The sequence below is a fragment of the Piliocolobus tephrosceles genome, chromosome 16 (genome assembly GCF_002776525.5).
Source record: "Piliocolobus tephrosceles isolate RC106 chromosome 16, ASM277652v3, whole genome shotgun sequence".
Taxonomy (NCBI): domain Eukaryota; kingdom Metazoa; phylum Chordata; class Mammalia; order Primates; family Cercopithecidae; genus Piliocolobus; species Piliocolobus tephrosceles.
In genome coordinates this window covers 32,006,004-32,032,631 of record NC_045449.1, presented here as the reverse complement: position 1 = coordinate 32,032,631, position 26,628 = coordinate 32,006,004, and the positions used below count along the sequence as shown (strand labels likewise).

The window sequence follows — 26,628 nt, the reverse complement described above, 5'->3', positions numbered from 1 at the left end:
AAAAGGGTAGGATATCTTGAAGGGGGAGGTTACAGGTAGGTAATAGGTAGGTAGACAGATTTAAAGGTTTTCTGATTTGCAATTGGTTAAGGAAGAGAAGCATCTTTTTAAAATTTGAGGTCAGCAGAAAAGAACATTAACTGGCTCATGGGTATGACTCCCTCCAGGCCCTTCAGGAAGAAATTAATTTATTAATTAATTTGAGATGGAGTATTACTCTGTCGCCCAGGCTGGAGTGCAGTGGCACGATCTCTGCTCACTGCAACTTCCACTTCCCAGGTTCAAGTGATTCTTCTGCCTCAGCCTCCTGAGTAGCTGGGATTATAGGTGTCTGCCACTTCGCCCAGCTAAATTTGTTGTATTTTTAGCAGAGAAGGGGTTTCACTGTGTTGGCCAGGCTGGCTTCAAACTCCTGACCTCAAGTGATCCACCCGCCTCAGCCTCCCAAAGTGCTAGGATTACAGGAATGAGCCACCACACCCAGCCTGGGAAGAAATTTAGAACAAAGAAGGATGGTAAGCATTAGTCTTTAGTTCCCCTGTGGTCTAAGGTCTGATCAGCTCAGTGTGGGTTCTTGGTGAGGGAGGGGGTCTGTTCTTCTGAAAGACAACTCAGGGGCACATATTAAGATATTATCTTTAGTTGCTATAGGGAAATCAGACATCCTCTTTTAGGCTACTATTACTTTCTGGCTTAACAAGTTACTTTATTTCTCAGGGCTGGCTAGATAGATGCCTAGAGTTTCACTTGAAGGAACTCAGGAATATCCTTTATTTCCATGCATGCAGGGACCCCTAGGCCCCTCGGCCCCTCAAAAGGTGCTTCCTGCTCTGCCTCAGTCCCTAGAAAAGAATTATTCCTTGCCTCTTCAAGTTTTTGGTGACCCCAAGCATTCCTTGGTTTGTGGCAGCATCTCCCATTCTTTGCCTCTGTCTTCTCATGGCCTTCTCTTTGTGTTTCTGTGTCCTTTCCTCTTTGGATTCAGGGTCCAAGATAAATCCAGGATAATTTTTACCTCAAGGTCCTTAATTCATTACATCCGCAAAGACCCTGTTTCCAAATAAGGCCGTATTCTGAGGTTCCGGATAGTCATGAATGTTCGGGAGACAGTATTCAATTCACTACACAGGCCTAAGTGTTAATTTCTACTGTTCTTTTTTCCATTGGATACAGAAAACTGTTAGTACACTCTGCTTTTCCTTTTTTTTTTTTGACACACAGTCTCTCTTTTGCCTGGGCTGGAGTGCAGTGGTGTGATCTCAGTTCACTGCAGCCTCCACCTCCTGGATTCAAGCGATTCTCCTGCCTTGGCCTCCCACGGCCTTGGCCTCCCAGGTAGCTGTGATTACAGGCATGCACTACCATGTCTGGCTAATTTTTGTATTTTTATTAGAGACGGGACTTCACTATGTTGGCCAGGCTGGTCTTGAACTCCTGACCTCAGGTGATCCACCTGCCTCAGCCTCCCAAAGTGCTGGGATTACAGGTGTGAGCCATTGTGCCTGGGCTGCTTTTCCTTATGCTTCTTTCTATCACTAAAATGCCTTCTCTTTTTCTTCTACCTGTTAAATCCTAACAATCATGCATGAAGACTTAAATCACATACCCTCTTTTTTTTCGTGAAACCTTTTCTTGCCTTATCAGAAATTATCTCTCATTTCTCTAACTCTGATAACACTTTACTTGTACCTTTCTTCAATTAATTTATCCCATTCATCTTTGTATTTTAGCTATTTATAGCATTCTGCTTATTTGTACATGTCATGTCTCCTAACTCATAGGATCCTTTCTGGCATAGGGGGTCTGCATTATTATTCTATCTTTCCTCCCTTGGGCCAAGCCTAAATAAGTATTTGTTGACTGAATAGAGGAATTTGGGTGTCAAGCGCTGTTTGTATCCATTGCTTTATATGACATATAACTTGACTACTGATTACACATCAACTACTTTCTCCCATTTTCATTCTGTTATTATTAAAAGTTCTGACTGGTAAGGTCTGGCATGAATAGGCAATAAGCTTCATTCTACTACTTTTCAGTGCCCTTGTCTTTAAGTAGGAAAGCCTTTAAAAAATTATTTTGCTTAAATTGAGGGAACCTTTTTATACTCACTTTGTAAACTCTAACTTACCTTAGTATTTAAGTTGCCAGTCATATGGATATTCTGTTGAACTTTCACTTTTATTTGTGATTGTATGGTAAATTATTTTTCTGTTAATATTGACAAGAGTGTGACTGCTTTCCTTAAATGCCTTGTTGTGTTAAAGAAAAAATTATTCTGATATTTGTTAAAATAGTAAGGAAGACATTATTCAAGACTATTGCAATTAAGGGTATTGCAGTAGGAGAGAGAGATAAGCTCAACTCTCAATATAACAACAACAAGTGGGGATTTATAGCCAAGAATTGAGGTGAGGTGGTCAGTGGATGGAAAAATTACAAAGAGGAAACGTCAAAGGTAGGGGATTCTTGCTAAAACGGCCCCAGTTGAGGGGAATGACTATTGCTGGATTCTTATCTAAAACTGGTCTAGGATAAACCAATGACAGGAAGGGGACCAAGAATGAAGCTTAGTAGAAGTGAGCTTAGAGGAACCTAAAAAATTTGGTCAAGGAGCTAGTCTTTGTCAGTTGATTAAAAAATTACTTTGAATGCAGAAGCTGCATATTGTCTGTTTTTGAAAGCACTGTATTAGTAGAGAAAACAAATTTATTTAATCAGTCAAATAATTTTCAATATGTTAAAAATGGCTACATTTTATTTGAAAATAATATTTTCTATTTACACTTTTATTAATTGGGAAGTTTTTTGGATTTTTAATAGTATCTAAAAGTTAAAAATACTTTTGCCTTGTTAAGAAATCTTGAATTAGGCTGGGCATGGTGGCTCACGCCTGTAATCCCAACAGTTTGGGAAACCGAGGTGGGTGGATCACAGGGTCAGGAGTTCGAGACCAGCCTGGCAAATATGGTGAAACCCCATCTCTACTAAAAAAAAAATATACAAAAATTAGACTATAGGTGGCAGGCGCCTGTAGTCCCAGCTACTCGGGAAGCAGAGGCAGGAGAGTCACTTGAACCTGGGAGGCAGAGGTTGCAGTGAGCCAAGATCATGCCACTGCACTCTAGCCTGGGTGACAGGGCGAGACTCTGTCTCAAATAAAAAAAACAAAATCTTGAATTATTTGAAACAAGTATTCCTGTACATTCATTGTTTCACCTACAATAACGACCTTCTAATTCCTAATGATTATTTTCTTTTTAGTTTCATGTACCCCCTAACATCTCTGCAGCATTTTAACACGTTGGCCAATCAGTTTTCTTCAAACTCTCTTCTCCTTTGACGTTTGAAACATTGTAGTTTCCTGATATTCTTATTATTTCTTATGAGTTTTACTGTTCCCCTTTTACCACCTACTTTTAAAGTAAAAGTTATTTTGAGCAGATCAGCCCTTCACTCTATTTTGTTCTTGAATGATGTACATGCTTTGCTTCATCACAGCCATTTCCATGCCTCACCTATCCTTCCTATCTTTGCAGGTGATACCTAGATGAACTTTTCTGCTTTTGAGGTATCTCTGAAACTGCAGATTCACTTTAATAAATGCCTCCTGGTTATATTTTCTAGCACCTAAATCTCATATCTAAAGCCAAATTCATCTTCCCCTGCCTCAATCCACCTAAAGGTATTTAAAAAAAAAAAAAAAAGACAAACATGTTCTTCCTTTTGTGTTTTATATCCTGGTTGATAATATTTTTAATTCCAGTGTTTAACTTGACTCACTTTGACTTTTCCTTGTCAAGCTTCATATTAGATTCTATCCATCTTAACTCAGACATATTTCTTGCATCTTTCTTTCTTGGTGCCATCATTACAAATTTCTTATCTTTCTTGTTTTACTGCCTCTCAATGATATGAAAGTATGAAGGACAATTTTTTTATGTATTTTTAATTCACATTAAATTGACATTGCATTTCTTTTAATTACTTCGCTTCTCTGCTCAGAAACGTTTGTTTAAATTCCTTAACATGGCTTCAGAGTCTCTTAGTTTCCTATCCTTGACTTAATTTCCCATGCTCATTTCTCCTCACGTGTGTTCTCTGCCTTAACTACAGAGCACTGGTCAATATACCGTGACCACACCATGAACTTTATATTATAGCTACCCTATATACATCACTCCTTGTCTTCCTTCGTTTAAGAATGTACCTCATCTTTCAACCCTTGACAATTGAGATGGTTCTTTGTCATCAAAGCCCAATTCAGATAGATGCTGCCTGTTCTTTCATGCTTGTCCATTTCTCTTTAATTTGAGTTAATTTATTTTACTATTTGCATTTCTGCAACACTTTATATTTCAATTAAAACAATTAATTTGCTTTTTGCCCTATCTCTAAGTCTGTTGGAAATGGCTTTGTTTACCCCAAGTTGCAAGCCCCTTGAGAATATGACTTAGGTCCTATTCCTCTGAGTTTTTCTTAGTTTAGTGGACTAAATGCATTTTATTGGATTGAACTGGATTGAAAATTTTTCAGCCTCTTGAAATGTACATTCTAAGTCTTGATGTAAACATTTGATTGCCTCCAGAGTGAGCAGAAGGTGTGTGTCCTCTTAGGACTGTAAGGCTAAAGCCGTACCAAGGGGAGAAGGACCAAGATAAATCATCATGTTTAAGTAAGATTTAACAACTTCATAAGCATGGGGAAGTTCTCATAAAAGTTGACTATATTTGGCTGGGTGCGGTGGCTCACGCCTGTAATCCCAGCAGTTTGGGAGGCCGAGACGGGTGGATCATGAGGTCAAGAGAATGAGACTATCCTGGCCAACATGGAGAAACCCCATCTTTACTAAAAGTAGAAAAATTAGCCGGGTGTGATGGCATGTACTTGTAGTCCCAGCTACTCGGAAGGCTGAGGCAGGAGAATAGTTTGAACCTAGGTGGTGGCAGAGGTTGCAGTGAGCCGAGATTGTGCTACTGCACTCCAGGCTGGCAACAGAGCAAGACCCTGTCTCAAAAAAAAAAAAAAAGGTATACTATGTTTTTAGGGGGAAATGAATTATGATACTTACACATTTAAAGAACTGTCGAAAGTTGCAAAGTTCTAAAGTCTTCATTCTAAAACTTTTGGTTAGCTAAATGATGGCAGATATGGAACATTGATTAGCATTCAGTTTAGGCACTTGAAGAGTCAGTTTGCTTTAAATACATGTAGTGATTTTAACTGCTCTTACAATGTGCCCATTGATTTGCGTGGTAGCCATTGAAATAAATCAGTAGCGTATGGTAAAAGCCTGAAGAAATATTCTGTTTTCTCAGTTATTTATAACATTCTTATTTGCTGGCATCTTAGTTGAGTTTTGTCCTATCCTTATTTCTTGCAAGAGAAATACCCCCAAATTAAAAACAAGTCAGCCATAAGTCTACTATGGTATATTGGTAGTTACCAGCTATATTGAACATTGGAATTATTTGGAGAAATTATTAAAAGTGCAGGTTACTGGCTCTGTCAGCAAATATTTTTATTTAGTGGGCCCTAGGACTCTGTACTTTATAAACATCCAGGGTGATTTTGATGTAGATGGACCATGAACTGCATTTTGAGAAACACTGATAAAATATTTAGTAGTTCTTCAACCTCTATGTCACACAGACTACCCCTGCCACTTACTATTGCTGAGGGAGATAGATTTAACCTCTTCGAACTTCTTTTTTCTTCTTTGTAAAGCAGGGCTAATGATACAATATATCTTATAAGGCTGTTTTAAGGAGTAAATTAGGTAATCTCTTTTATTATTATTAATAAAAGGACTCAGCCCTGTGCCTGGTATAGAGCATGTATGTTTTTGGTTTTTTTGTTTTTGTTTTTGTTTTTTTGAGACGGAGTCTCACTCTGTTGCCCAGGCTGGAGTGTGGTGGCGCGATCTCAGCTCACTGCAACCTCCGCCCTCCAAGTTCAAGTGATTCTCCTGCCTCAGCCTCCCAAGTAGCTGGGATTACAGGTGCCTGCCACCTTGCCTGGCTAATTTTTTGTATTTTTAGTAGAGATGGGATTTCACCATCTCCACCAGGCTGGTCTTGAACTCCTGACCTCGTGATCCCCCTGCCTCGGCCTCCCAAAGTGCTGGGATTACAGGCGTGAGCCACTGCACCCGGCCAGAGCATGTGTTTTATAATGAATATGCATCCTCTTATATTTGTGAACACTTGGCTTTGTGAATATCAGTGGTCCTTACCCCTCTGTCTTCAGAGAATAATTGTTTTGGGATCAAGCAAATTTTCAAATAGAGGGCTGTAGATCAGTATGAAAATTAACTTTCCCAGATTTGTGGAAAGAAAGTGTTTCTTACCAGTTCGTTTACTTTTATTTTATAATTTATAAAAACAAAGAACCAACAATAAATTTATTCAACAGACAACTGAATTGCTGCTGGCTTCTGGCAAGTGGCTACTCTCTTAGTGGGTCTTACCATGAAAAGCATTATCACAAAGTCAGAATTACTGCTAAATTTCTTAGAGAAATTCTGACATGGTTAGGTTTACAATGTGATGACTATGATTTATATTACCTATAAATTCTCACTTTGATTCTGGCTAAACAATTCACTATGGATGCTTTACAGGCTCTTCTACTCAAATAATATTTGGTACATTGAACTGTTCTAATAATGTGTTAGGAATGTGGAAACTTGTGATAAAAATAGGGAATGTTATTAACTGATTTATAAGTAGACATATATTTTAAAGCATCAGCGACTCCATTTAAATTTGTGTAATGAGCCAAGGTATCTAGGAAACAAAAAGGAATGATAATTTTTAACTTCTGAATAACATGTTGGCATGCAGATGCCTTTAATTACTTTTTCATACACAGTTCCAAAGTAAAATTTGAAGTCACAGTAAGTTGAACACACTGCCATGTTTAATCATATTTTGTTCTCTTTGATGTGAATCAGAAAGGAAACTGTGGAGCTATTTGTATTCAATATAGACTTAGAATAATTAACTTACTGGATTTGGCCAGGCACAGTGCCCCACGCCAGTAATCCCACCACTTTGGGAGGCTGAGGTGGGTGGATCACCTGAGGTCAGGAGTTCAAGACCAGCCTGGGCATCATGGTTAAACCCCGTCTCTACTAAAAATACAAAAGTTAGCTGGGTGTAGTGGCAGACACCTGTAATCCCAGCTACTTGGGAGGCTGAGACAGGAGAATTGCTTGAACCCAGGAGGCGGAGGCTGCAGTGAGCCGAGACTGTGCCATTGCACTCCAGCCTGGGTGACAAGAGTGAAACTCTGTCTCAAAAAATAATAATAATAGGCCGGGCGCGGTGGCTCAAGCCTGTAATCCCAGCACTTTGGGAGGCCGAGACGGGCGGATCACGAGGTCGGGAGATCGAGACCATCCTGGCTAACACGGTGAAACCCCGTCTCTACTAAAAAAAAATACAAAAAACTAGCCAGGTAAGGTGGCGGGCGCCTGTAGTCCCAGCTACTCGGGAGGCTGAGGCAGGAGAATGGCGTAAACCCGGGAGGCGGAGCTTGCAGTGAGCTGAGATCTGGCCACTGCACTCCAGCCTGGGCAACAGAGCTAAACTCCGTCTCAAAGAAAAAATAAAATAAAATAAAATAATAATAATAACTTAGTTTACCCAAGATTTTAGATTTTGTCGTGGCAATTACATTTTTCTGAAGTGCAAATTTCAAACTATTGTTACCTTATCTATTATTTAAATTAAGAAGTGGAATCAGAACTTTAGCCCAAAGTTCAAGTGTTTATGGTTTAGTACATCTTAACTAATTTTTAAATCAAGACCATTGTATCTTTGTGCCATAATTTGCAGTTTAAATACTTTATTATTATTATTATTATTATTATTATTATTATTATTATTATCATCATTATTTGAGACAGGTTCTGGCTCTGTCGCCCAGGCTGGAGTGCAGTGGCCATATCTAGGCTCATTGCAGCCTCCGCCTCCCAGGCGTAAGCGATCCCCCAACCTCAGCCTCCCAACTTGCTGGGACTGCAGGCGCTTGCTACCAGGCCTGGCTAAGTTTTGTATTTTTTGTAGAGAAGAGGTTTTACCATGTTGCCCAGGCTGGCCTCAAACTCCTGGGCTCAAGTGATCTACCTGCCTCAGCCTCCCAAAGTGCTAGGATTACAGGTGTGAGCCAGCATGCCTGGCTATTTAAATACTTTAGATTTTATTTGTAAAATTACTTGTGAAATATAGATAAGTTTTTTTATTTTTTTTGAGACAGAGTCTTACTCCGCAGGCAGGAGTTCATTGGCACAGCTATGGCTCAGTGCAGCCTCGACCTCGCAGGCTCAAGGGATCCTCCTGCCTCAGCTTCCTGAGTAGCTGGGGCCACAGGTGCATTCACTGCACTCAGCTAATTTCTAAAAATTCTTTGTAGAGATCGGATCTTAACATGTTACCCAGGCTGGTCTCAATTCTCCCCTGCCACAGACTCCCAAAGTGCTCGGATTACAGGTGTGAGCCACTGTGTCCAGTCAACAAGATTAATGACAAGTTAATCTTTAAAGCCATTTGTACTGAAGGTACAGGAGGACAGATACGATGTTTGTGATGATGCTGAACATCTCGACGACGATGATGTTGAGTCAGAAAGCCTGTATAGGGAGCATAAACATTCTATGTAATTAAAAGTTTGAAATAAGTTAGCATAGTTCTTCCCTCTGCTCCCCTGATTCTACTTTGAATGTTCAAACCCTAGTCATTTTTGTTTTTTCTTGTAATACCCTTTCCTTTTCCATTTTGTCCATAGTTGTTTAATACAGTGTTGGAGTTTGGAGAGACAGACTATAAAGTTAAAATGTAATTAGTTTTAATTGATTAGTTTTAATCAGCCTTTCACTATTTTAAATCTGTCTATGCCATCCCCTATATTGTAGTACATGAATAGTCCTCTCCAAGCAGTCTAGCAGCTCCACGTCGTCTTCTCTTTGAAATGTCTGCGTTGCGACTGAAATGCCTGCTCTTCCAGGTTCAGCTGTTATCTTTAACATTTTTTTTTTTTGTCATTGGAAACTAAAATTCTTTCTGTCTTTTGCCTTTTATCTTGGGTCCATGGTATAAACCTTTCTGTAGGTGATCCTGTTTCTTGTTCTTGAATTAAAACTTAACTGTTTTTTTCTCTTTCTGTCCTGTTACTATCTGTTTTACCTTCAGACTTTTACACATCCTGTTTTACCTCTGCTTATAATTTCCTTCTTCTGCCACACTCCTTTTCCTTTCCGTAGTTAACTTTTAGATTCCCTTCATGTACCTCCTTAAACATCAAGACCTCCAGGGCCTACCCACATATGTGCTCCCAGAAAACTCTATTTTTTCATTGTACTTTCCACACTAGAAGAAAATGATCAGTTTTCACTTCTAGAATCTAAACATAGTTGTCTTGTTCACAGTCATATCTGTAGTTTTTAGTACAATGTCAGGCATATAATATGTTTTTACTAAATGTTTCCAGAATATGATGTGGCTTTTAAAATTTTTATTTATTGTCCAGGTGCAGTAGCTCATGCCTGTACTACCATCACTTTGGAAGGCTGTAGTGGGAGACTCACTTGAGCCCAGTAGTTCAAGGCCAGCCTGGGAAACAGCAAGTTCCCGTCTCTACAAAAAATTTAAAAATTAGCTGGATGTGGTAGCACATACTTATATTCCCAGCTACTCTGGAGGCCGAAGTGGGAGGATCACTTCAGCTCAGGAGGTTGAGGCCACATTGAGCCATGATCATTCCTGGGTGACAGAATGAGACCCTATCTCTTAAAAAAAAAAAGAAACTATTATTAAGTTATTTTCCTTAGTAGTCATATTCTTTTGTAGAATTCAGCAATATTTGGAAGAAAACATGTATCTATTCTGTCTTGTAAATATGTTTTCCAATAAATTAAGAAAGTTTTTGGCATTTCCCCAAAATGTATCATAATGTATTCAGCTTGCTAACAGTGATTTCTTTGAATGGTAGAATCTGGATTCTGAAGTAGTTAAAATTGTATTTTTGGTGATGGAACTTTATAATTCGTTTTGATTATTTCTCTTTTCAGAGTTAACTCAAGAAATTTATATTGCCCCTGTCTGTTTTAGCATTTATTTCAGCTAACAATATGTATATTATTATGGTTCCTTACCACATTTTAGTTTACAATGTTAAAGCCTTCTGTCAATAGGGAAAAAAGTGCTTTGGTGATTCTTAGACCATGAACTGCCTTGTAAATCTGTGTGCCTCTCCTTCATTATCCTCTTATCTGTTAGCGATGTAAGGCTTACAGCCATTTTAAGTAGATCTCAGGTCACTGCTCCTAAGAAGAGGTTGTTTTTCAAAAATGTTAAAGAAATGTGTTACTGTATGAAAATACTTGGATATTGTGCCTGACCTTTTTGATGAGGATTCACTTCTGGCATTAAAGAGTTGTCTGCAGCTGGAGCCTTTGGTGAGGTGAGACCTGATTAGGATGGCCCAAAGTGCAGACCAAGAACTACTTAGAATGTTGGGAATATGGTATACTGCTGTTGTGACCCAGAAAAAATTATACCTATAGGTGGGTGATAAATTCATTCTTATTTAGCCAGTAGAGTGTAAGTTTTAATAGTGACTTATGCATTGCAAATAGAAAGAGTAACTACCGAAATTACTGCTTCAAACTTCTTCAAGTGAAAATAAGGTTAGTAAACTCCCTCTTCCTAGCAATTTAGCTGCCAATTCATGTAAAATGTTTGGTAATAATGTTATATATATAAAATCTACTTTAGCTTGCTTTTGACAAATGTTTGATTGAGGATTGTGCAGTCTATATCCAGAAAATGAACAGATCACATACACTTAAAAGTCAGCACTAAAGGATGGTTTTCATTGCTAATCATGACCAATCTGATCATTTTTTTCTTGTAAATATGTTCTACTTGTCTTTCCACATTCCTCCTTCAGCAAAGAAATTGTGTTTTTTTGAGGAGATTGATAAACATAGTTTTCAAAGTAAAAAAAAGAATCACAGTTAATACGATTTTTCTGTGTTCCAATTTACTGTATTATGTAAACACCAATTAATCAGAATTACTTATTGAATACCTATTATATTCTCAGTACTGAGAAGTATAGAAATAAGAACAGTTTCTATCGTCAAGACTGCTGTCTTCCTCCTTTTGTTTCAGGGTTAGTTTTTTTATATGCTAATCTACTTCTTGGAAGAGTTTAGGACTTGAAAAAGCAAATGTTTCTTGGGAGGAACGAAAGGCTTTTTCTTTTTCTTTTTTTTTTTTAAGCATCTTAAATGGAATAGACAGACATCTTATTTAGGAATCTCAATTTATATATCAGATTCCTTTGTTGTTCTCCTTACTGCTAAAATTTTAAAATACTCTCTCCTTTTAAATAAATGCAGTTATCTGAATATTTGAAGTAGATACTTCAGCATTAAAAAACGAAAGCAGCATTCTTCAGTATGAGTTTCACATTTTTTATTTTGTTACAAAAAAGTTGAAATGGGGTCTCACTATGTTGCCCAAGCTGATCCTAAACCCCTAGACTTAAGCAATCCTCCTACCTTGACCTCCCAAAGTTCTGGGATTATAGATGTGAGCCACCACACCCAGCCTTTATATATTTTAAAAATTAGATCCCATTCCAAAGTAATTGGACCTTTGCAAACATTGTCCCATCAGGAGATTACAATCTAGTGAATTAGTTATTTAGTTTAAAAAGCAATACTATATGACACAGTGTGTATTCCTCTGTGAAAATTTTACATTTATTGCTCCATACTTTTTTTTTTTTTAAATAGAGACAAGGTCTCTACTAAAAATGTAAAAAATTAGCCAGGTGTGGTGGTGGATGCCTGTAATCCCAGCTACTCAGGAGGCTGAGGCAGGAGAATCACTTGAATCTAGGAGGCAAACATTACAGTGAGCTGAGATCACACAACTGCACTCCAGTCTGGGCAACAGAGTGAGATTTCATCTTGGAAAAAAAAAAAATTTATGGAACTTTGTTCTTATCTTTCCAGGTAACTTAAGAGTTACCTTGCTAAACTGACCTAACAGGAAAAAAAATAAATAAATGAAAGTTACCAGATGCCAAGGTCATGTCTGGTACTAATTGTTATCTTTTTTTTTTTTTTTTTTGATACGGAGTCTCACTCTGTTGCCCAGGCTAGAGTGCAGTGGTGCAATCTCGGCTCACTGAAAGCTCTGCCTCCCGGGTTCATGCCATTCTCCTGCCTCAGCCTCCCAAGTAGCTGGGACTACAGGCGCCCACCACCACGCCCGGCTAATTTTTTTGTATTTTTAGTAGAGACGGGGTTTCACCGTGTTAGCCAGGATGGTCTCAATCTCCTGACCTCGTGATCCACCTGCCTCGGCCTCCCAAAGTGCTGGGATTACAGGCGTGAGCCACTGAGCCCGGGTCTAATTGTTATCTTTTATCACAGTTAGCATTATCCTGAAGAGGGGTGTGGGGGTATGTGTGTGTGTGTATGTATAAAACAGCTCAACAAACAATTTTATTTTATTTTTTTTGGAGATAGAGTCTTGCTCCATTGTCCAGGTTGGAGTGCAGTGGTGCAGTCTCGGCTCACTGCAACCTCTGCCTCCCAGGTTCAAGCGATTCTCCTAGCTGACCTGCCTCAGCCTCCCGACTAGCTGGGATTACAGGCACGCGCCACCATGCCTGGCTAATTTTTGTATTTTTAATAGAGACGGGGTTTCACTATGTTGCCCAGGCTGGTCTTGAACTCCTGACCTCAGGTGGTCTGCCTGCCCTGGCCTCCCAAAGTGCTAGGATTACAGGCGTGAGCCACTGCGACCGGGCAATACTTCTCATTTATTCATTAAACTTATTTATTGAGTGCTCAAAATGTGCCTGATATTATTCTGGTGTTAGACTGTAAAAGGGAACAAAATATACCAGAAACTCTGCCCTCAAGCTTATGTTCTAGTTAGGGGAGACTCAGTAAACAAAACAAATTAATAAACTTTTTGTTAGAGTTGATAAGTATTATGGAGTAAAGTAGAGCAGAGAAGAGGGACAGAGGAGTGTCTTTGAAGGTGGTGCAGTTTTGGTCTGAGAATGTGACATTCGAATAAAGATCTGAAGGAGTTGTGGAAGTAAGCCATGCAGGTATCATGGGGACGTATTGAAAGGTTTTGAGGTAGAGAAGTCACATTTTTAGCCTTATTCTATTTACATAGATACTTAACTGGCCTTCCTGCTATCTGAAGAATGCTCTTTAATAGTCCTTTTGGTGTGGTTCTGCTATTTCCGCTTTGTTTGTCAAAAAAAAATCTGTACTTTGAATTTATTTTTGAAGAATATTTTCATGTGATACAGAATTGGAGGTTGACAACTTTGTTTTCTTTTTCAGCACTTCCCTGTTGCATTCTGGCTTTTTTTCTGGAGATAAACTAGTATCTTGGTTCTTTTGTTTGTAATGTGTTTTTCCCCATCTTACTCTCTTTTAAGATTTTTTCTTTATCACCAGTTTGATTATGACTTGCCTTGTTAGGGTTTTGAGTTTTCTAACACAAGGTTCATTGAACTTCTGGATCTGTGGGAATATAGTTTTTATGAGTTTTAGAAAGTTTTCAGCCATTATTTTTTCAGATATTTTCTGCCTATCCCTTTCTGGGATCCCAATTGTATGTATGTTTGATACTATCTTAACGGTCTCTAAGATTCTAATACATTTTTAGCCTTTTTCCTCTTTATGCTATCATATTGCCTATCCTTCAAGTTCACTCATCTTTCCTGTCTAGTTTATAATCTGCTGTTAAGTCCTCTAGTGAATTTTTTTTAATTTCAAATATTGTATTCTTCATCTTTAGTATTCCAGTTGATACTTTTTTATAGTTGCCATTTCTTTCCTCAGTATATGCATGTTTTTCTTTAATTCCTGAGATACTTATAATAAATAATTTAAAGCTTTGCCTGTTAATTACATCATCTGTTATTTCTAGGTCTTTTTCTATTGACTAATTTTTTTTTTTTTTTTTTTTTTTTTGAGACTGAGTCTCGCTTTGTTGCCTCAGGCTAGAGTGCAGCGGGGCGATCTCGGCTCACTGCAGCCTCCATCTCCTGGGTTAAAGCGATCGTCCTGCCTCAGCCTCCAGAGTAGCTACGACTACAGGCACCCGCCACCACACCCAGCTAATTTTTGTATTTTTAGTAGAGACGGGGTTTTACCATATTGGCCAGGCTGGTCTCGAACTCCTGACCTCAAGTGATCCACCCGCCTTGGCCTCCCAAAGTGCTTAGGATTACAGGTGTGAGCCACCGCATCCAGCCCTCTATTGACTAATTTTTAATCCTGATTTTGGGTCACATTTTTCTACTACTTTCATATTTTCTTTGGATGATAGACATTGTGGATGTTACATAGCTGAGCATCTGGATTGTTGTCTCTCTTTAAAAAAGGAACTTATGTTTTATTTTGATAGGCAGTTAAGTTACTTGTGGATCAGCTCCATATTTTCCAGGATTGTTTGTAAGCTTTGTTGGGACAAGTTTAGAGTGGCCTTTAGTCTAGAGTTAGTTTTTCCTTGCTTATTAAGTAGAGACCCTCTGGAGTTCACAAATGCTTCCAATGTCCAACACAGTGTTTCCACTTCAGCTGGTCACAATCAGACATCTCTCATCCCTGTATGAGCGCTAGGACTTTTTTTTAGCTTACACTTTCCTAGCATTTGGGCTGGGTGCAGTGCCTCATGCCTGTAAGTAATCCCCGCACTTTGGGAGGCCAAGGCAGACAGATCACTTGAGGCCAGGAGTTTGAGATGAGCCTGGGTGATATGGCGAAATTCCATCTCTACTAAAAATACAAAAATTAGCCAGGTGTGCTGGCGCATGCCTGTTATCTCAGCTACTTGGGAAGCTGAAACATGAGAATCTCTTGAACCCAGGCAGGTGGCGGAGATTGCAGTGAGCCAAGATCACACCACTGCACTCCAGCCTGGGCGACAGCAAGATTCTGTTTCAAACAACACCACCACAAAACAAAACAAAACAAATTTCCCAGCATTTATACCTAGCCCAGCCTCAATGTGTTTCACTTCATGTATACATAGCTTACTTTCTGCCAAAACTCAGTAAGACACATGTGCAGATTTCTGGAGCCCTTTCTTGGCATAACTCTTTCCTCTCCAGTACTCTGTTATGCAAATTTCAGTTACCTCACCTCCAACCTATCTTCTTAACTCAGTGAAATCTCTTTGCTTACAGTACTCATCCCTTGTTTAGGTCTGGAAAGTGACTGTGGGGAGAAAATCCAGGGCAATGAAAAGGCTCACCTTATTTGTTTCCTTTCTCTCAAGGATCACAGTTCCATACTGCTTGTTCTCAAATTTCTAGAAACCGTTTTATATATTTTATACAGTTTTCTAGTCATTTGTGGTAGGAGGTCAAGTCTGGTGCTAGTTACTCCATTGTAGAAAGAATTTGAAATTTCTAGATTTATATTTTAATAGTATCACTTTGGTTCCTAAGTTTAGTTGAGAATAAATGTACTATGCATGCTTTCTAAATTTTACTTTAGTTCCTTGGAGGAAAAACAATCACAGATAAAATGGTTTAGAGCCTATTTGTGATTTTTGATGTATATTCTGAGGAGTGAGGAGAAAAAGATGTTCATGCTTTCGTGGCTTTGCTATTACTATCACATAGGGACTCCTACTCCATCTTCTCTGTCACTTAACTGACTTTTTTCATTTATTCAGTAAGTATTGAATGTGTAAATCGTTAATTGTATTGATAGGATGAATCAGACATAGATCCTGCCATTATGATGTTTACAGTCTAGCCAGGAGAGAAGCTGTACATAGAAACTTTAAATCCAAGATAGAGATTGAAAATAAACAAAATGGCTGAGCACAGTGGTTCACACCTATAATCCCAACACTTTGGGAAGCAGAGGTGAGAGGACTGCTTGAGGCCAGTAGTTTGGGACCAGCCTGACCAACATAGAGATAGCTCATCTCTACAAAAAGTTTTTAAAAAAGTATCTGGATGTGGTGGTGTGCACATGTAGTCCTAACTGCTTGGGAGGTTAAGGTGGGAGGATATCCTGAGCCCAGAAGTTTGAGGCTGCAGGCAACTAGGTTCGTGTCATTGCACTCCAGCTTTGGAGTGACAGAGCAAAACCCTGTCTCTTAAAAAAAAAAAAAAAATCAGTACAGGTAAAAGTGGTGTGGGAAACCCAAAAGAAATAGCTTAGTTGTATATTATTTTAAATGTTGGATTTAAACAGCCTACTTAAATGGGGAATTGTAGATTTCTTTTTTCTGTTTTAAAGCCTCATTTTGGTTTAATTTTCTTACCATTTTGGATATAATAAATTTGAGTTTTGTTTTTGGTCGTGATTATTTTTTAGCAATTGAAGTGTGAAACTAAAATATATGTGTGGAAGATATATTATCAGGATGAACTGAACTCCCGAGAAGAGAATTCTGAAGTTTTATAATCTTTTTTTGATTTGACCCTTAGTGGAGGAATCAGACATCATTGATCTTGAGAAACGCTATTGGTTATTGAAGGCTCAGTCCCGGACTGGACGATTTGATTTAGAGACATTTGGCCCATTGGTTTCACCACCCATTCGTCCATCTCTAAGTGAAGGTAGGAATCATTCCATTTTCTACATATGTTCACTGGTAAACATACCTGAGCTCATCCCATATTTGAAACCAATACATTTTAACTCTAAGAAACCATCTTCTTATATGTTTGCAGGTTTAATGGAGTGGGGAAAAATGAATGGGAATTAATATTATAGTCTTGAGCTTGATCTTTTACCTGTTATAACCTTGCATAAATCAGTTTAGCTCTCTGCACCTGAGGATGCTCATGTATAAAATGTGTTTGACCAAGTCAGTGGTTGTGATACTGTGTTCCAGTGAGGTGCATTAGTAGCTAGTGCCTGGAGTCATGTGGTGGCCACTGAATGAGCAGAGCTCCATGTTTCCATATATGACCTTGTCTCTTCCTCCAGTAGGGTGCCTCTACTTTTTTTCTTTTGCATAAGAAGGTTCCACTGCTGTATTCTCCCCTCCAAAAAAAGTTTCAGAAACAATTAGACTAGACCATCTCTGAGGTGCTCTCTAGCTCTAAACTTAGTGCTGTTCCTTTTTTGTTTGTTTGTTTTTGAGGCAGAGTTTCGCTCTTGTTGCCCAGGCTGGAGTGCAATGACGCGATCTCGGCTCACTGCAACCTCTGCCTCCTGGGTTCAAGCGATGCTCCTATCTCAGCCTCCCGAGTAGCTGGGATTACAGGAATGTGGCACCACGCCTGGCTAATTTTGTATTTTTAGTAGATACGGGGTTTCTCCATATTGGTCAGGCTGGTCTTGAACCCCCAACCTCTGGTGATCCACCCACCTTCAGCCTCCCAAAGTGCTGGGATTACAGGCGTGAGCCACCGCTCCCAGCCTGCTGTTACTTTTTTAAAAATAAAGAGTACAAAGAATAATTGTGAGCACGTCATAAAAATCATATTTGGAGTATGAGTACTTGGGTTCTGCTTTCAGCTCTCACCTTTTAAAACTTATATTTGGCAAATTATGTAATCTTCTCTGAGCTTTAGTTTTCTAATCCCTAAACTGAGGGCACATCGTTAGATTCTTGGAATATACTATCTGTATTCTTCAAATTTCTGGGGTACTTTGGAGTACTCGTCAGGGGAGCCAGGGCAGATAGGGCTCTGGGTTTCTACCTACTTCAACAACAGTGCATTGTGTTTTTACCTTTTTAGAATTGGGATTGATGTATCATTTCATTTGAAAACAAAATTATTTCATTTCTTTTTTTTACAAAATGTTTGGAAATCACAGGATTAGATTATAAATTCCCTTTGTGAAATTTAAAATATTCATGTATAAAAGATTAAACAGTACAAAGAGACACTGTAGTAGAGAATTTCTTTCTCTCATGTTGCATAATGTATCTTCCTTTGCCTCATGAAAGAGCTTTATGGGAGCTTATTAATGATACCGTAGTGTATCTTTGAGTATTCATTTAATAAGCAGTTCAGTTTTTCTTTCTTTTTTCCGTTTTTCTTCTCAGTCTTTCTAAGTAAGGATAATTGTTGTAATTTCTGACCTTTTTTTGGTTTTTAATTTTTATTTATTGACTTCAAAAATATATAGGCATTTTAGCTATTAAAAATGATGTAAGATAAATATAGATGGACATAACCAAACACTAAAGAATTGTAATGTATTTTCTGCCATGATCACAAGTTTCAGTTATAATTATACCAAGAGGAAAGAGATACTTCCTGAAACATTAGGAACTGCTGATAAACTTAAAAAACAAATTCAGTCAGTTTATGGGAAAGAGTCATTTCTTCCTTTTGTAAACATATCATTATTAACACTAGGAAGCTTGGCTGTGATTTATGGTGCCTCTTCCTATTTCACAGGTTTGTTTAATGCTTTTGATGAAAATCGTGACAATCACATAGATTTTAAGGAGATATCCTGTGGGTTATCAGCCTGTTGCAGGGGACCCCTGGCTGAAAGACAAAAATGTAAGTGTGTTAAACATTGTCAAAAAATTGCAAACTATGTAATAGAGAGAAAATCAGTTTTCTTCAATGTAAAATTATCTATGGATTAAGGCTTGAATTTTTATAACTTTGTCAGATTAGCAAATATTAATCTCATATTGGGGTTTTAGTGAGGTCACTCTAAGGAATCAATCACCTCTTCTTTTTTACTATGGAATAATTGGGATCTTTGCTGTTAACAACAGGGTTGATTTTCCTGAAGAATCTGCAATTCATGATAAATGAATCAGATCAGCTATGATGTAATTGAAAATTTTAAACATTTAGGAAATATTTTCTGGTAGAATTTTGTGTCTTACATAAGTTGAGGCATAAGTCATTTTCCATCACTGGCACAGATTAATATTTCATTAGCAAAATAAAATTTATGGTCAAGACTAATTTTATTAAATGCTAAAATGATCTTTTTTAACCTAACTAAAATGTTGTAGCATAATTTGGAAGCATATATACATTGCATTATCAAATCTTAACCGTATTTGAAAAAATGCAGGCATTTACATTTAATTGGAACCTAACTTAAATATATTTACTGGGGTCATTATCTCCACGTCTTTCTAAAATAAATCTTCACAAATGTTGCATATTTTGGGTGTGGTGTTCAATATTTTTATCTTATTTAGTACTGTTGTATTATGATGCGCTCAATTGATTTAATAGCCAGAATTCTATTATGGAGGTATATGAAATAATTTTCCAACTAAAAATTCAAATCTCTTTTTTTATTCCCTGTTGTTATACCACTATTTCAAACTGGCTTGGTTGTTACCATTACAATTTACTGTTAGATGAGGAAGCTAAAATCTCTGATTTTTGTTGTTGTTGTTGTTGAGACAGGGTCTTGTTCTGTTGCTCAAGCTGGAGTCCAGTGCAGTGCTGTGATTGTAGCTCACTGTAACCTTGAACTTCTGGACACAATGGATTCTCCCATCTCAGCCTCCTAGGTAGCTGGGACTACAGGCATTTACCACCATGCCTGGCTAATTTTTTTTTTTTTTTTAATAGAGACAACGTCTTGTTATGTTGCCCAGGCTAGTCTCGAACCTCTGGCCTTAAATGATTCGCCCACCTCAGCCTCCCAAAGTGTTGGGGTTATAGACATGAGCCTCCATGCCCTGCTGTGCATTTCCATTGAAATTAATTGTTGCCTTAAAAAAATTTTGTTTTAATTTCTTTTTCTGCTGATGAACTAATGAAAGTTAAACTAGAGTGATTCATTTGGAGTTAAATAGCAAAGCACTGGTGTTCTAATTCTTACCATGTTGTGTTTGAATTTCATTAAAGACTTAAAATTGTTGGCCAGGCATGGCTGCTCACACCTGTAATCCCAGCACTTTGGGAGGCCAAGGCAGGTGGATCACCTGAGGTCAGGAGTTTGAGACCAGCCTCGCCAACATGGAGAAACCCAGTCACTACTAAAAATATAAAAATTAGCTGGGTGTGGTGGCAGGCACTTGTAATACCAGCTAATTGGGAGGCTGAGGCAGGAGATTCGCTTGAACCTGGGAGGTGGAGGTTGCAGTGAGCCAAGATTATGCCATTACACTTCAGCCCGGGAGACAGAGCGAGACTCCGTCTCAAAAAAAAAAAAAAAAAAAAAAAGCCTGGTGCAGTGGCTCACACCTGTAATCCCAGCACTTTGGGAGGCCAAGTCAGGCGGATCACAAGGTCAGGAGTTCAAGACCTGCCTGGCCAATATGGTGAAACCCTGTCTCTATTAAAAATACAAAAGTTAGCCGGGCATGGTGGCTAGTGCCTATAGTCCCAGCTACTCGGGAGGCTAAGGCAGAAGCATCGCTTGAACCTGGGAGGCGGAGGTTTCAGTGAGCTGAGAACTGCACTCCAGCCTGGGTTACAGAGCGAGACTCCATCTCAAAAAAAAAGATTTAAAATTGTTTTTTACAAAGAAAGATTGAATGTACATTAATTATACTGGAAAGGTAACAGGGAAGTGGAGTGTCTTTATATCAGCTTATGATTCTTGATATAAATAAGACTTTTTTTTTTTAATACGAAGTCTTGCACTGTTGCTCCGGCTGGAATGTAGGGGCACGATCTTGGCTCACTGCAACCTCCACCTCCCAGGTTCAAGCAATTCTGCCTTAACCTCCCAAGTAGCTGAGATTACAGGTGCCTGCCACTATGCCCAGCTAAATTTTGTGTTTTTAGTAGAGACAGGATTTCACCATGTTGGCCAGGCTGGTCTCAAACTCCTGACCTCGTGATTCGCCCACCTCGGCCTCCCAAAGTACTGGGATTGCAGGCATGAGCCACCGTGCCCAGCTATAAATAGGATATTTTAAGCAAACAAGAAACAACTCTGCTGACCTGGCACCGTGGCTCACACCTCTAATCTTAACACTTTGGGAGGCTGAAGCGGGTGGATCACTTCAGGTTAGGAGTTTGAGACCAGCCTGGCCAACAGGGTGAAAGCTTGTCTCTATTAAAAATACAAAAATTGGCCAGGCGCGGTGACTCACACCTGTAATCCCAGCACTTTGGGAGGCTGAGGCGGGCCAATCACAAGGTCAGATCGAGACCATCCTGGCTAACACAGTGAAACCCTGTCTCTACTAAAGATACAAAAAATTAGCCAGGTGTGGTGGCACGTGCCTGTAGTCCCAGCTACTCAGAGGCTGAGGCAGGAGAACTGCTTGAACCCGGGAGGCAGAGGTTTCAGTGACCCGAGATCATTCCACTGCATTCCAGCCTGGGAGACAGAGCAAGACTTCATCTCAAAAAAAAAAGAAAAGAAAAAAAAAAAAAAAAAAAAACAATCACCTGGGTGTGGTGGTGCGCTCCTGTAATCCCAGCTACTCGGGAGGCAGAGGTTGCAGTGAGCTGAGGTCATGCCACTACACTCTAGCCTGGGTGACAGAGGGAGACACCGTCTCCAAAAAAGAAAAAGGAAAAAAAAAAGAACAAGAAACAACTCTGCAATGATCAATTTTGAATATTAGAAATTAACCTAGGGGCTTGCATTACTTCCTTAAAACTTGTAAGGTATTGTGATATTTATTGTGTAGTAACTTGACCCTTTCTTTACAGCTTGTAAGGCATTTAGCTTTAGATTTGGTTGAAGGGTAGGGTCTTATATCTGAATAAAGATTTAGAGATATAGATTCATGATATGCAGGAAGTCCTACAAGTTCTGAGGAGTATAATGACATAGTATAGTTTATTACGGATGAGAACTGTTCCAGGAAACATATACTTGCTTTAAAAGCCTAAGTAATTATACAAGGGCAACTTCTAGTAAAATATATTATACCTCAGAATACAAAAATAATTTTCCACCACAAGAGTTTCTTTTCATTAGTTTGCTTCAAGGTATTTGATGTTGACCGTGATGGAGTTCTCTCCAGGGTTGAACTGAGAGACATGGTGGTTGCACTTTTAGAAGTCTGGAAGGACAACCGCACTGATGATATTCCTGTAAGTTCTGATTGTGTATGTCTTGTTGCATATAAACTTCCAACAGGAAATTGCAGGGAATTATTTTCTTTAAAAGGATAAAATAATTTTTTACTGCCTTTAGTTGCTGTATTATGCTACTCAAAATATGTATAGCTGAAGATGCAAAATTGGGAAGAGAGTTTGGGTTAGAAAATCTTAAACTCAACTAGGTAAAATAAGAATGAAACCATAGGAAAGTTATCTTAAGTTTTAAGCATATATGAGAATCTATCTATGGTAATTATAAAAATACTTGAGCAAGGCCGGGTGCAGTAGTTCTTTCCTGTAGTCTCAGCAATTTGGGAGGCCAGGGTGGGAGGATCACTTTAGCCCAGGAGTTTGAGATAATCCTGGGCAATGCAATGAGACCTCATCTCTACAAGAAAAACAAAACAAATCTTGCTCTATATACAGTAAACTTTAGCCATTGAATAACAAAATCAAAAGTATATCCACTGACTCTTTTTCTAATTACTCCTTTGGGTTGCTTTAAAGGAATTACATATGGATCTCTCTGACATTGTAGAAGGCATATTGAATGCACATGATACCACAAAGGTGAGTCTAGATAGAACTAATGTATCTTTTTCCAAAAATATCATGTGTTCTGTTTGGGATGTATAGCTTATATACATGCTTGAATCTCTTCTGCATCCTCCCTACCAAGTACTTCTCTGGACCTGTGGGTAAAACACCTCCAGGTTATCTCCAAAGAGAGCCATTCCATCTTTAAGCAACTCTGAAACTGTATGTGCAAACATTTATTATAAGTCTGTGCTAGGCATTTTATAAGAATTATGTAGATACAGCCCTTGACAACTATAGCCTATAATCTATATTTCTTCCATTTGACTAAGTTGTGGTAAGGCTAACCTTATATTGAGCAAAAGAAGTCAAACAAAAAAGAATATATACTGTATGATTCCATTTATATGAAGTTGAAGAACACAGAAGCAAAACTAACAAATAGTGATAGAAGTTGGAATAGTGATTTCAGGGGTGTACAGATTAATTGGGAACAACCATAAGGATATCTGAGATGATGGAAATGTTTTTTTCTCTTAATCTGGCAATACATATATTCTGTCTCTCTCTGTCTCTTTTTTTTTTTTTTCTTTGACAGAGTCTTGCTTTGTCACCCAGGCTGGAGTGCATTGGCAGGATCTCAGCTCACTGCCACCTCTGCCTCCCGGCTTCAAGTGATTTTCTTGCCTCAGCCTCCAAGGTAGCTGGGACTGCAGACGTGTGCCACCATGTCGGCTAATTTTTTTGTATTTTTAGTAGAGATGAGGTTTCGCTATGTTGGCCAGGCCAGTCTCGAACCCCTGGCCTCCAGTGATCTGCCCGCCTTGGCCTCCCAAAGTACTTGGATTACAAGCATGAACCACTGTGCCTGGCCAGTACATCTATTCTTTTAAAAAATTTCTTCTTTTTTTTTTTTTTTTTTTTTTGACACAGGATCTTGCTCTGTTGCCCAGGCTGAAGTTCAGTGGTGGGATCTTGGCTCACTGCAGCCTTGACCTCCTGGGTTCAAGCAATCCTCCCACCTCAGCCTTGTGAATAGCTGAGACTATAGGTGTGCACCAACATGCTCAGCTAATTTTTTTTTTTTTTTTTAAGAGACCTGGTCTCACCATGTTGCCCAGGCTGGTTGCAAACTCCTAGGCTCAAGCAATCCTGCCTCAGCCTCCCAAAGTGCTGGGATTACAAGGCATGAGCCACTGTGCAGGCCTAAAAAAAATTTTTAAATGGTTGTGCTAATGACCTCTCCTGTGTCCTTTAGTGGCAGCCAGAATAAGCATGTAATAGCAAAAATAAACATGTACTTTATAAATAAAAAATCCTTGACTTATTTAGTTTGGTAAGATTTATTACTAATGTTATAATAGATTTACTATATATTTAATATATATGTTTACTATATAAATATATTTACTATATATTTAATATATAGATTTACATAATAGATTTACATAATATATTTATCCTATAGCTTGCATTCCTATGGCGTCTATGTGTCCCTGTGAAATTGAAAATAAATTACCTGTATGAGACACATTTGCATAAATTTGAGTCTTTCTACTGAAACACTGACACGTACCAAGTAGCAGGTTGGTAGGATCTATACCACAATGGTGTTATTAAATAGAGGTTTTGAATAAATAAAGAACATCAGTTTGTTTTTTCTTTCTTCAATCAGTTTTTTTTTCTTTCTTCAATCACAATTTCAGAAGAACTTGTAATGGCCCTATTAACTGATTCTCAATAGAAACAGATAATAGATATGAGTTTCAGGCTAGAGCTTTGACAATTCAGTCCCCTTCTTTCTCCTCTCTCTGCCAGAAACTAAGGTATCGACTTCTGTTTGGTGTGTTTGAGAGCAAAAACCAGGAAAAATTTCGGTTAGAAAATTCCTTGTATAGAGATAAAATTTTGAACACCTTTTTTCTAAGTGTTTCATAAGTATGTAGGTATTTTTGCTGTCAGCTTTTAGGTAAGATGGGGTTTCTACTTCTTGCTCTGCTGTGAACATTAAACAAGATCATTTAGCTGCTTCAATTCCATGTAACCATGATAATGAAATAGTAGTTAGGATAAAACTTGGATTTTTTAACTAAGCCTATTAACAATATTTGCTGGTGACTAGATTGTACCATTACTCATTCTTTTCTTGACTACCAAGTCTTCTCTGTCTTATCTAATTCATCTATTGACTATTTAATGATACCCTGTAGTGGCTCAAGAGATCTAGATGTTACCCTTTGATAGTCTGTAGTATAGAGGTAAAGATAGACAAGTGTGATCAGGGCTATGTTAGAAGTCGAGGCTGGGCATGGTGGCTCTCATCTATAATCCCAGCACTTTGGAAGGCTGAGGTGGGAGGATCACTTGAGTCCAGGAGCTCTCAACCAGCCTGGGTAACATAACGAGACCCTATCGCTAAAAAAAAAAAAAAAAAAACCCAAAAACTTAGCCAGGCATAGTAGCACATGCCTATAGTTCCAGCTACAAGGGAGGCTGAGGCAAGAGAATCATTTGAGCCTGGGAGGTCAAGGCTATAGTGAGCCATGATTACACCACTGCACTACAGCCTGAGCAACAGAATGGGAACTTGTCTCAAAAAAAAAAAAAGGTTAGCACCCGGTATTATGGTGGGAGGATAGAAAGGGAACCATGTAAATTGAACTTCGAAAGTTCAGATTTCTGCTGGGATGCAGCACTTTAATAATTAGTTAATTATGGTTAACAGAAGTAAAAAGTTGAAAGGTGATTCCTAAAAGAGGTAACAACTAGGGGTAGAATAGAAGACATTGTCGGGCGCAGTGGCTCAACCCTGTAATCCCAGCACTTTGGGAGGCCGAGACGGGTGGATCACGAGGTTAGGAGATTGAGACCATCCTGGCTAACATGGTGAAACCCCGTCTCTACTAAAAAATACAAAAACCTAGCCGGGCATGGTGGCAGGCGCCTGTAGTCCCAGCTACTCGGGAGGCTGAGGCAGGAGAATGGCGTAAACCTGGGAGGCAGAGCTTGCAGTGAGCTGAGATCCGGCCACTGCGCTCCAGCCTGGGCGACAGAGCGAGACTCCGTCTCAAAAAAAAAAAAAAAAAAAGAATAGAAGACATTATTACTGTATAGGACTGTACAGTAAGACATCCTGTATAGTCCTAGAACTGCAAATATTCTGATGTGGCTGGAATAACAGATTCATATATTGAAGACTATAGACCTAGATTGGGGCCATATCTTGAAGGGCCTTGGGTGCAAACCTCAGGAGTTGAACTTTATACCAAACTGTGGAGAAACCTCCAAAGATTTAAGTAGAACAGAGCAAGCGATCAGCTGACACTATTTTGAAAATCAAGACCACATTTATTTTTATTTATTTATTTATTTATTTTTGAGATGGAGTCTTGCTCTGTTGCCCAGGCTCGAGTGTAGTGGTATGATCTCGGCTCACTGCAAGCTCTTCCTCCTGGGTTCACACCATTCTCCTGCTTCAGCCTCCCAAGTAGCTGGGACTACAGGCTCCCGCCACTGCACCCGGCTCATTTTTTTTTTTTTTTTTTTTTGTATTTTTTGTATTTTTAGTAGAGATGGAGTTTCACCGTGTTAGCCAGGATGGTCTTGATCTCCTGACCTCATGATCCGCCCGTCTCGGCCTCCCAAAGTGCTGGGATTACAGGCATGAGCCACCATGCCTGGCTTAATCGGGGCCACATTTAAATGGAGGACATTTACAAATAAGTCATATAGGTTGAGCATCATGGCTCATGCCTGTAATCCCAGGACTTTGGGAGGCCACAGTGGGCAGATCAACCGAAGTCAGGAGTTCGACACCAGCCTGGCCAACATGGCGAAACCCTCTCTCTACTAAAAATACAAAAATTAACTGGGCTTAGTGTTGGGTGCCTGTAATCCCAGCTACTCAGGAGGCTGAGGCAGGAGATCCACTTCAACCTGGGAGGTAGAGGTTGCAGTGAGCCAAGATCACACCATTGCACTCCAGCCTGGGCAACAGGAGTGAAACTCTGTCTCAGATAGATAGATAGATAGATAGATAGATAGATAGATAGATAGATAGATAGATAGATA

The 26,628-nt window shown here is 39.0% G+C and overlaps 1 protein-coding gene across 4 annotated transcripts in view; it reads left to right on the top strand.

Moving 5' to 3' along the window:
• Positions 1 to 26,628, top strand: part of USP32 (ubiquitin specific peptidase 32) — a 221,372-nt gene that overhangs the window by 107,139 nt on the left and 87,605 nt on the right. For 3 of the 4 annotated variants that reach the window (XM_023204689.2, XM_023204687.2, XM_023204688.3), the window contains exons 6-9: positions 16,498 to 16,629; positions 18,430 to 18,537; positions 21,896 to 22,011; positions 22,528 to 22,590. In XM_023204689.2, the coding sequence (XP_023060457.2) occupies positions 16,498 to 16,629; positions 18,430 to 18,537; positions 21,896 to 22,011; positions 22,528 to 22,590 (419 nt within the window). Of the gene's footprint in view, positions 1 to 10,449; positions 10,568 to 16,497; positions 16,630 to 18,429; positions 18,538 to 21,895; positions 22,012 to 22,527; positions 22,591 to 26,628 lie in introns of those variants that run through there. The other variant, XM_023204690.2, reaches the window with a different exon arrangement.